Source organism: Solanum verrucosum, unplaced genomic scaffold (assembly GCF_900185275.1).
Source record: "Solanum verrucosum unplaced genomic scaffold, falcon-dt-bn FXZP01000208.1, whole genome shotgun sequence".
In the NCBI taxonomy this organism is placed as follows: domain Eukaryota; kingdom Viridiplantae; phylum Streptophyta; class Magnoliopsida; order Solanales; family Solanaceae; genus Solanum; species Solanum verrucosum.
This window is the reverse complement of record NW_026020329.1, coordinates 2612017-2623828: the sequence shown is the minus strand read 5'-3', so window position 1 is coordinate 2623828 and position 11812 is coordinate 2612017. Positions and strand designations below refer to the sequence as shown.

The 11812-nt window shown below is 34.2% G+C and overlaps 1 protein-coding gene across 1 annotated transcript; it reads left to right on the top strand.

Annotated features, from left to right (window-relative positions):
- Positions 1-438: 438 nt before the first annotated feature.
- Positions 439-10067, top strand: LOC125835975 (6,7-dimethyl-8-ribityllumazine synthase, chloroplastic). The gene is made up of 8 exons (XM_049515069.1): positions 439-720; positions 801-916; positions 2481-2576; positions 3231-3326; positions 4154-4232; positions 5450-5496; positions 6559-6618; positions 9996-10067. Exons 1-8 carry the CDS (start codon positions 564-566, stop codon positions 10041-10043), a joined length of 699 nt encoding a protein of 232 aa, XP_049371026.1. The 5' UTR covers positions 439-563; the 3' UTR covers positions 10044-10067.
- Positions 10068-11812: the final 1745 nt, after the last annotated feature.

Genomic DNA, 11812 nt, shown 5'->3' with positions numbered 1-11812 from the left:
TAGTAGTTGTTTGCGTTGTATTACATTTTTTTTTACGTGAACACCAAAGTAGTGATGAAATATTCAGTGAATCTGAAAGTGATGATATGGTTGTTGATGAAAATGATGAACAATCGGCTCAAGGTAACAAAGTCATGTGCTTTGTCTACTTCACGATGTATGAAATGATGGTTGTTGCACTCACTCCAAACTACCACATTGCTCTAGTGGCATGGAAACTACTTGTTATTTGTTGCAACGAAGATCCAATTGACTTGTAATACAAACTTATGGTTAGTTTTGATAGTTTTTAAAACTTATGGGTATAAATCATATTTTTCTAAAAAGTGAAATATATTTCACAAATACTATGGCCAAACACATGGTAAAATTTCACCCAAATTTTCATCCAAATAATATTTGTCAAGAATATTTGGAAATCTATGGTCAAACGCTAGCTTAAACTTTTCAATCCCTTTCCTTTTTCTTCCTTTTCATGGTATATATATCCAATCCAAGCAATTTGGTGAAAGCAATAAAATTCTCTACTTTGTAAACATCACAGTTCCAAAGAGTGAGGAGAAATGGCAACTACGGCATTTGTAGAATTCAGTGTTGTTGTTCGTCCTCAATCAAATTTCGTAAATACTTCATACTTGCAGCAGCTTCATAGTCATCGTCCCTTCTTATCCCTAAGCATTCCCAAATCAACTGCTGCTCTCTCATTCACTCAATCTCAAGGTTAGTACCATTTTTTTTTAATTTAATTCCATTTTTTGGGCTTGTTTCAAATTTGTGAATTTGTTTGCTCAATTGATTAGGGTTTGGATGTGCAATTGAGAGACAACAATGTGACCGTGGGGATTTTGTTCAAATATCGGCTGTTCGGGAGTTGGCTGGTTCTCTTATTTCTGCTCAGGGACATCGGTTTGCTATTGTGAGTGTGTTTCTCTTTTTACCCTTTATTTGTTCTCCATTATTGTCCTGTGTTTCAATTTGTTTATCTGGTTTTGAGTTGCACGGAATTTAAGAAAGTAAAAAAAAAAATAATTTAAATCTTGTGTTTTTAAGTATGTTACTCTCTCCGTCCACTATTAATTGTCATGTTGCATTTTTTAAAAGTCAATTTGACTAATTTTCAAAGATAAATTAGATTACATTAATTCGATATTTTAAATAAAAAATTTAGATATTAAAAAACTATACGAATAGTACTATAAATTGCAATTTTTACATATCAATACGATGAAAAGTGGACCGAAGGAGTATGTGAAAAGTTGAAATTAAACTGTTGCCAAAAAGAAAGGAAAGTAACATTCTTTTTTACATGGAAAAGAAAAAGAAGTAGGAATGGAGGAGGATTACCTATTGGTAAGGCTGCTTACAGTAGCAACTAGGGATCAATAAACACCAAATTTGATGACTTATTAAGAGAAAGATGAAGTAAAATCATGCTATTGGAGATGATATGTCGGGAAGGCCCTTATTCGTACCTTGCACATAGCTTGAGCTTAGTGAACCTGATTGATCTTTTTATTACATATCTGATTTTCTTTGGTTACTCTCTCAATAGTTGCTTGCTTATTGTTACATGTTAGTAATCTCTTCGTATCTTTTTACCCTGCTATTTCTTCTTTGACGGTCTGAAAAAGATTGATGCTTTCTTGGATTTGGAAACTATTTAATTTTTCCATTCTTATTCTACCTTCATCGTGACTCACAATGCAAACATAAATTCAGCTTTTTTGAGAAAAAAAAATATCCTCTTTCGAAAGGATGTTGTGGTGATTGAAAAATGGATGGCAAATGAAATTGTTAGAATACAAAAGAAAGGATTAAAAAATAAAGAAAGATGAACAATGAGTTGGATGTAAAATAAATCCTCCATCTGTTCCATTTTACATGACGCTCTTTCCTTTTCCGTATGTTTAAAAAATGACCTATTCAATTAATTGCCACAAAAATTTCAGGGATTAGTTTAAGACCTCTAAACGTTTTCTTTTTTTTCTTTAACTCCATGACCAGTAAAACAGTTTACATAAAATGAAACAGAGGAAGTACTTTGTTAGTAAGGATATTTTGGCATTTTTATGTTTTTTTAGCTTATGTGTGAAAGGTCTTCCTTTTCTTCCCTTGAACTCCGTGTCCCATCAACACTGCCAGACAAATTGGGTCTCAGGGGGTATTTTATTAATGTAAGGATCTTTAACAGCGAGAATAGATTATATCATAGGTAAAGGTATAGTCAATATAGCTATAAATAGCCATCCATTTGCTCTCTAGAAAGGATTTCAAGATGTTGGCAATTTTGTCTCAAACATTTGGAATTTTATCTCTCTGCATGATTATAACAAGTTAATGAACTTATTCTGTTGCTCTTTGGTGTGTTTGGTTTGACTTAAAGTCATATTGCTGTTGACTTTGTTATAGCTTCAATTTTTCAACTTCTGTTGGTTCTTTTCTGTATTATTTAAAATCGATTGTCCTTTGTGGTTCTAAAGGTGGTAGCACGTTTTAATGATCTGATCACAAAGAAACTTTTGGAGGGAGCTTTGAACACATTCAAGAGTTACTCAGTTAGAGAAGAAGACATTGATGTATGTGTTCGGCATTTATCTCCGTCTTTTTTTCTTGCTACTGTTTCAAAATTATATGATTAATTGATTATAACATGTGGACCGAGGCACTGTTAGGTAATAATTTCTTCATGAATTATATATCTATGTATTTTGGTCTTTCTTCTCTGTTATTTCTGGTCCATCACTCTTTTTAAAACCTTCTGATTATCTTTTCCTTCAATTTAAATATGCTGGGAGTGAGGATGAAAGGAAGAAAGTCACTGGTTGAGCTCACATTGAAGATTAATACCTTAGATCAACAATTAAAGCTACACCAAATCCAAAGTGAAGGGGAAAGAAAAACTCTGATCACTTGAATAGGCCATTACATTGGTGCATTTGAACATACACCCCCTCAGAAAAAGAAAGTTAATTTGTGTGGTTCCATGAACTTTTTGTAGTAAATACTTCTTAAGATCCAATCTTCATCATGTAAAACTTTTCCATGATGTGCCATGTTAGAGCATGAATACCAAACATGACTTATTTATAAAGGAAAAAAACAAGTCATAATGGTATTTTTTGTTTTAGAATATGTTGTCTCATAGATTTGAGGCAGAGTTTAGGCATGATCAGTAGTGTCTTCCATTTCAAGGCATCATTTGTCTTTTCCTCATAATGTGTTGTGCGCAGGTTGTGTGGGTTCCTGGTAGTTTTGAAATAGGTGTTGCCGCGCAGCAACTTGGCAAGTCAAGAAAGTATCAATCAATATTGTGTATCGGTGCTGTGGTGAGCTTCCATCAAATCTTGACGTTGTGTTGTATACCTTCTTGTTCTGTTCTTGCTTCCTTCAACTGTTTCTTTTGATGGTCCTTTTGGTTATACGACTATGAAAATATGAGTGTTGCGGATAGTTTTCTTACAGGGCTATCAATTTTCATATTGAGCTTGATTCAAATGAATTACAGAGGTAAACTACCTTAGGATTGATGAGGACAGTAGTGAATGTGTCCTTTCCTCCTGATGAGAAGATCACACTTTGTTACAACCCTTACTCCATCAATGAAAAAAATAATGGAAAATGTAACAGAACTCTATCAAGGATGATAGATTATGGAACTACTTTTGATACAACAACAACTACGACACCTCAGTCCCAAAAAAGTTAGAAATACTTCTGACAGATAAGAAAAATAATATATGTAAGATAAGTGTTGGGATTGAATTCCTTATTGAAGTTTATGTTGGAAGGGAAAAATCTATCAGAATCTGCTCTATGTGAATGGTATGATGTGTCTTGGTCAGTGTTTTCTGATTTATCTTTTTTTAGGATGTATTATCTTTCTATTCAAAAGGATTAGGCGTTCTAATTGAAATAGATGGCGATATAAAGCTAAGATTAGAATATCAGAGCTAAGACCAACAGAGAAATAACTGCTATGTCAGTAGTTATTCCTATAACTTAAATGATCCATCTTTCTGATTTCTGTCTCTTATCTAAATCCTGACATGACTAATATTTTCCACAGGTTTTTGGAAGTTAATTTTGTTGCTTCTTGTTTTGTATGGATTATTATCTTTTAATTCTCTTTTTCTGTGTGTTTTGTGGCCAGTAGATTAGAGGTGATACCTCCCATTATGATGCCGTGGTCAATGCTGCCACGTCTGGAGTACTTTCAGCAGGTTTAAATTCAGGTAAGTGACCTATTTTTTGCTTTGTCAGTTTTGCAGTATTTTCTAATTATATTTTTAAAATTTTGAGCATAACTTTCTGAAAGGTACAATTCTTGAGCATTATTAGTGCTTCCCGTGGTATGTTAATCGTCATGAGATATGGAAATGGCATATCCTAGATTTCATGTCCCCCCACAGCTGGTCCCTACCCTTATTATTCGTAGTTCCTTCACTCCTAGGTGATTCACTTTCTGTTACTCGGAGCATAATTTGAGTTTCTTATCCTTTTCTTTTAAGAGGGTTAACAGACTCCTTTGCATTTCCAATGTAATATGTCTTTGGGTGTCCGAGTAAGAGTTGGTAAGTCCATGGGTATTTATTCTAATGCCATGTGTGTCAAACAATGAGTTGCAGATTATTTTTCTTTCTCTGGTTTCAAAATTTGGGTCTATGAATGAGTACCATTTTTTCTTCTTTTTATGTATTGCTTAGTTTTAGTATGAAAAAAGGAATTGAGTATTTCATGAATAGTGGTAAGAGAAAAGTATGTCGTTAACTATTGGAGCGTGTGACCTGTTAAAAATCTAGGAATTTATGTATGACTGTACTTGTCAAGCGAAAAACTACATTGTTTAATTTACTTATTCAGAATGGAGAACCACTTGATTCTTGGAAGTTTTGAATGCTGTATTATTAAAGGCGTCAAACAATTTTACATTACAAAATGGTTAGTGTTTCATGGTGTGAGATGTAATGTTTAAGTAATTGTATAACAATAGGGAGTTTCCTGAAAACTTTCAACTTGACCTCTAATACAGTGTATCTATTTTGAGTTACTGTACTAGCAAGTTCTCACGTGTCAAAAGCACAGGGATCTCACTTTACGCATGAAATTAAAGACAAGAAGGTAAATGGTTGAGTCATCTTAGAGTATTACCATTTTCCAATTGGTTCACTCCTGTCACACTTAATGTTTTTCCTTCTTCTCTAATCCACTGCAGTACAAGAAGAAAAGTGACATCTGTACTTTTGTCACTCTTTGTTAATTATAAGAAGATTGGTCTTTTGTTAAGGACTAGAGTGCAATAGCCAATTCTACATCTTTATCAAATCCTCTAATAACTACAGCTACTTCAAATTTATAAGCTATTCTATAGTCATTATTAGCTGCTGCCTTTTCAGTTTATTTTTGCATTAGCTGATGAAAATTAAAATCTTGGTAATTTAATGAGTTGCAGGTACTCCTTGCATATTTGGTGTCCTGACATGTGATACCTTGGAACAGGTAATTTGCTAAGCTATCAGTTCCTTTTTTTCACAAGCATAGTAGTAGGATTATATTTATAGTAGCCACTAATTGTTATAGTGATTTTGCAGTAACCTATCATACCTTTTATCTTTATTTCAAACTTCAATAGACAAGTTAAATCCTGGACATAATTACAAGAGATATGACCTTTTACTAATGTTTCCCAACAGACATTTATAGCTTTAACTTTATCAACAGAAAAATAGCTTTAAATTAAAATACCAAACCTTGGAGCTTCACCTTTAATCATTTTATTGTCACACCTATCTACTGTCTGCTTGTCCTTCTATACTAGTAGTCGTAGTATTTCTCATGTAGTTTCTTGTCCTTAAATTCCTGTTACTGTCTATTGTCTCTTGTACTTCGATTATTGCATAACTTGGTTGTAGTTACTGTTCCTTTTTTTCAAAATGCTTTGTCATGATTTCTTCACTTCTATTTCTTTTTTTGGTATGCTTTGATGTTATTCCTTTAGCGGAGGGTCTATCAGAAACAACCTCTCTACCTCCCAAGGTGGGAGGAGTAAGGTCTGTGTGCACTCTACCCTCCCCAAACCGCACTTTTGGGATTACACTGCATATGTCATTGTTGTTGTTGATTGTCACACCTATGGACCAATTGATCTAGAAGACTACGTGGGACATGACTTAAACATGTTCAGCAACCCTCTTTCATTTTACCCTCTATATGTGGAACTTTTATGGTTTTATGATCGGTAGGATATCATATTTCCAACTTTATCTAATATGCACCTTGTTTATCCAAGTAGCCTAAATGTTTGGGAGAAAAAGAAGTTGAACAAACCTAAGTTCTGCTGCTATTAACTGTTAATTTCTGTGGATCACTATAATAATTTACCGCCTCTTTTATCTATACATATCTCTACACATTCTTCTTGGCTTGTTGGACTGCTGATCATAACCCATCTACGTCTCCCCTCCCTGTATTATTCTCTCTATCTGCTTCTTATGCTGTCAACGGCAGCGTCGTTATGGTTTGTGGTAGTATATCATATGATAGAAATCCTAAATGTTGCAGGCTTTCGACCGTGTTGGTGGGAAGGCTGGGAATAAAGGTGCTGAAGCAGCATTGACAGCCGTAAGTTGTCTGTAACTGTGTGGCATTTGATCATATTTTCATTAACTAGTTATCAATCTTGTCTAATTTTTGCTGAAATTGCCTGCCTTGTTATATGGTGCTTTCAAAGACAAACCCAATGCCAGTTTAACAGGAAACTAGCATGGAAAAAAGTGAAATATCTAGTTAACAATTCTTTTAATATCTTCTGTTCCATGCAAAACTTCAACTTTTAGGTCAGACAGATTTTCAAATTGATTTAGTTTGAGATGGTATTAACTTAATATAATTGTTTGGTAAATGTAGTTTGAAATTTCCCAAGTTCAAATAAGAACTCACGATGTGTCCTAGTGAAGATTTAACCCACAAATCCTAGGGTTCAAATACTAGCAGAGATACCAATAAGTCTTGCATAGGTAATGTCACGCCCTGAGCCTACACTCTGGATGTGGCCGGCACTCGAGAACCATTGCCGGCCCCAAGCGAACCCTTGGCCTGGCTTACTTACTCAGCGGAAGACTTAGACATAAGAAAGAGAATCCAAATACAAGATAACTCAACATGTCTCAAACTGAACTCATAATGTTTTAAAAATAAACATTTCACTTAGCCAAAATGGCAACTCAAATCTGAACATAGGCCAATAACAAAATGATGACGAATGAACTAACATCTGACTGACTATCTATGAAGCCTCTAAAACAACTGAGATGGATGTCGGGACAAGCCCACGACATCCTAATGAGCTAAAATGATAAAGTAATGAAAAAGGGGTGATCCTCCTGAATGCAAGGAGGCTCACCAACAACTCTGAAGCTCAACTGGATCAACGATGCGCTGGATACTGATCCTGGTTATCTGGGTCTGGATCATAATAAGATACAGGTCAACTGGCATCAATACATTGAATGTACGAGTATGCGAGTTAGAATGTTAAACATAACTTAAGCTTGAAAAGGATCTGAAAGAAACGCTTACCTTGACTTTATTCAACTCCTGAATAGCTTAACTCAACTTACTCAACTTACTGAACTCATTTCAATATAAAGCAGTTTAAAAACAAGTGCAACATAAAGAAAAGTTGTTTAAAATATGATGTCAACTCTGTGTATTTAGAAATACAATAATAACTCTGTATGTATGCAAAGATACAATATGAACTCTATTTGTATATGAAAATACAAATATATCTAATGTATATAAAAATATAAAATACTGTTGTGGGAGTTTCTCTAACCAACAACCATCACTTAAGAGCTATAGTGATAATATAGCGTTTCTTGGCCCCACGCTGTCAGGGCCATCCTATACCTTGCCGGGGGTATAGAACCTGAACTACTAAGTGGATCCACTAGTTTATGCTAAAAAGCACTAAGGGTTCATCTAAAAAGTATGATCATTTTCTACCCATGATGGCTACATGGTTTATGGGGGTTGTCGGTTCTCTGAACGCTCCCCCATATCGGTGCTCAATACTACTCCCAAAATATGATACTAGCTCTTTATGTTTTAAAACATACTTCTTCTGTGATTTGAGATTAGTGCTCAAAAACTTAGCTCAAAGGCTATCTTGGAAATCAAAGTTTCCCCTCTTGCTTCATTTAGAAAGCGATTTCTCTTTTCTGAAAACTAGCCCGAAGGCCCTTTGGAAATCGAGGTTTCCTTGTTTAAATGTGAAAACATTTTCAACCCTTTGGGAATACATAGTCCCCATATACTTTTGAAGAAATGGACTTCAAACTTTACTCTTTACTCTTTACTCTTTACTCAACTTGAAGTTTAAGTCTTAAAACAAAGTTAAAACATTTGAAAAAGACTTTTGGAAAACTCTAAGAACTTTTCTTGACTTTGATCTTAACTGCTCTTGACTTGACTCTTAACTGGTCCTTGAATTGAATTATGGATTCAAGGATTTTGATTTGTGATAGGAAGGATCACATGATGATTAGGAATGATCTTAAATATCTAAACATGAGAAAAGTCACGAAATCACCATCTTGGAACAAGTACGCGACGCGGAGATGTTTCTAAATGAATACTCGCGAAATTAAATTTTGAGACAGAGGAGTCCGCGTCTTAACCGCGATGCGGAGAAACTTTTTGGTTACTGGGGGAGCAAGTCCGTGACGCGGACTTGCGTGCCAGATCACGCTCGACTTTTTCCTTCTCCGCTTTACAGCCCCAATTCGCCTAAACTTGACTATTGATCTCAAATTCAGTTTAGATTCCTATACCCAACATATGTACTCAAAACCACTCTAAAACTCAACGTAAAGATCTCTAAAACTCCTCAATTCATCCTAATTCAAGAACAACAATCAAATTCAAGAATACATGTCAAGAACATCCACTTTCAAACTCTTTTTATGACAAATTTCACTGAACTAAACATGTTTGGCGCGTGGGTGAATGAACCCAATGCTATGAGAGACTCACATACCTTGTAGGGATCACCCCCGACGAAATCCACAAGCTAAACTCGACGAACTTGACGATTTCCTTGCTTCTCCTTCTCTTTTCTCCTCTTCTTTCCTCTTCTCTAAAACCCTAACTCTTTTCCAAAAGCGTAAAACTTACCAAGTTCAATTTAGATCCTTAATTAATTAACTAAAACTAATTTAATTAATTGGATAAGGAAAGGACTGAAATACCCTTCAAAAATCCGGATTGGATATTTCCATATTTGAACAGCCCAACTTCCAAAGGGATAACTCACTCATACGAACTCAGAATCGCGCAAACTCAGCGGCGTTGGAAAGATTATTCCAAGAGCTTTCCAACCATATCTGGAAGTACACCTAACTAATTCTGATCTAGGAGTTATGGCCGTTTGATGTTGACCAAAAACTCACTTTTCTTAACTTAAACAAATTTCCAGATTTTTCATTATTTCCAAAAATGACTATTTCCAGTTCTTAGCTTCTTCTTAGCTATTTCAAATTGCGAGATGTTACAAGTAATGTCGTGTTTGGTAGCTGGAGGTAAGTTATTCATGTATAATAGTAATTCGTGTTTATACATGTATAAGTTATGAGTGAATCTATTGATTATTTTATGCAGGATAGAAGGTAGAATAACTCAACCCTGCATAAAATAATACATATATTCCTTCATAACTTATCCATCTATTACTAATATCTGCATAACTCTAACCAGCTACCGAACGACCCCTAAGTGATTTCTTCCTATCTACCTAAATCCTTTGTGGGGCATAATTACCTAGTGTTGGTGGGAGGTAGAAGGTACAAGGTGGGTAATTGAGGTGCTCGCAACTTGGTCCGGACACCACCATTGTCCAAACATATAATGTTTTAAAGTTCAGATAGCTATGGTCTCCTTGGAATTGTTGTTCTTGTGCTTGAAAATTGAACTTATACTGTTTGTGCTAATGTTTTCAGATTGAGATGGCATCTTTGTTTGAGCACCATCTGAAACCATTACAGTAGGGAAAATACCTTTTTCTTTTTTTTGCTGCAGCTTTATTGTTGGAAGAAGGTTGTGTAGTAATTTGGCAATTGTGTTTTTTGAGGAACCAGAATTGTCAAAATTGCTCTAAATTGTTTGCAGGGATAACATTTGTGAACCAAACTGCAGTTGTTCCAATGTTGTATTTTCAAATAATAATAATAATACATCTATTTCTCCGAAATATTAGGAGTTCGGGGAAGGAGAATAAGAGTTAAGGACAACTGTTTCAATGGCCAACTTGACCATCACATCCACTCATAGAATTGGGGAGGTGGCACAATTTGGCCCGTAAATATTATGACAGATTTGCCACAAGTGAGGTCCCTACGAAATATATAAGGATCACCAATATATGAATAACTAATATTCGACCAATCAATATTAATTTTTTTTTAGAATTAGTTGTGAACTTTGTGGCTAATCCATCGTTATTTCACTTGTATCTAATAAAAGTTCATTGCTAATTCATCACTAAATAGGATTAGCGGCATATTTTATTGTTTAACTATAAAATTTATTATCAATTAATTCATTTTTCATTCAAACGATTTTTCAATCAAACTAGTATTAAATATTTATTCATACGATTTTTCAAAGAGTGATTTTTATTAGTAATTGAAAAGACTAGGAAACTAGAAAATAAGCAAGAAACTTAGAAACTAAATTCAACAAGAGAATGTTTTGTTTAGTTATCCACTTGAATTAACTAATTTGATTTATTGACTGACATAGATATTATTCATAAGAATCTTGCGAGTTCTTACTCACCTATTCGAGTTAACCTATTACCTATATATCTATGGAATTAGAATTAACAAGAACCCATTAATAATTCATGTATTATAACCATTCAAGACAATTAGGTTTCCAATCTCAAAAATCATAAAAATATCTATTTAAGGGTTAATACTACGGTTTTTATATGTATTTTTTCTATTACTACTTATAAAGTTTTAATTACAAGTATTAACAAATCATTTTACTTTATAAATTAATTAATTTATATAATGTTAATAGGTGAAAGAAAGAAATTATGAGACAAAATAAGTTTATAATTATCAATTATACCTTTTAAGGGATTTCTTTTAACACATCACACATCACACACCACACCCCACCCCCACGCCACATACCCATGTCGGTTTCTCTTTCCACCCATGCCAGTCTCTCTTCCTCTTCTAACTTTTCCATTCTTCTTCTGCTCCATTCAAACGTAAACTGCCACAAAGTTGAGTTTATGAACGATGTACCTCAACAAGATCCAAGATCAAAGTATGTATTCCTATCTTATTGTAATTTGTTCATAATAATTAATTCACTTTCTTTTTCAAAATAATTTTTTTCAATGTTTTTTCAGTGCTTGTGGACTATACGCATGTCTATTTGCTAAAAATATTAGCAATGGAGTTTTTGATATGGGTTACATTGACATCGATGCAACATACCATCGTCAAAGGTTTGTCACAATCATATGACAATATGGAAAAAACAAGAATGCTGATGGCACATCTAATGAGAGCGAAATAATTGACACTATTGCTAGCAAATATGGTGGATTGCATATAGGAAAGGAACATGCTCCGAATACTATCAATTATTCTACATCAAGACCAATGAGATCAGTTGGAAGATAGATGATTGGCTTAGAATTCCATTCCAAATGATTACCAGCAGTAACCAGTTTTAATTTTTTAGTCTACATTTGAAAAACACTGCATACACATAGGAGTAAGTAGTACACATAATA

Excerpts from the sequence above, each read along its gene's own strand:
- LOC125835975 (XM_049515069.1), top strand. The coding sequence starts at position 564 with ATGGCAACTACGGCATTTGTAGAATTCAGTGTTGTTGTTCGTCCTCAA. Across the intron at positions 917-2,480 it reads AGGGACATCGGTTTGCTATT|GTGGTAGCACGTTTTAATGA; the intron begins GTGAGTGTGTTT and ends GTGGTTCTAAAG. Across the intron at positions 5,497-6,558 it reads CATGTGATACCTTGGAACAG|GCTTTCGACCGTGTTGGTGG; the intron begins GTAATTTGCTAA and ends TAAATGTTGCAG.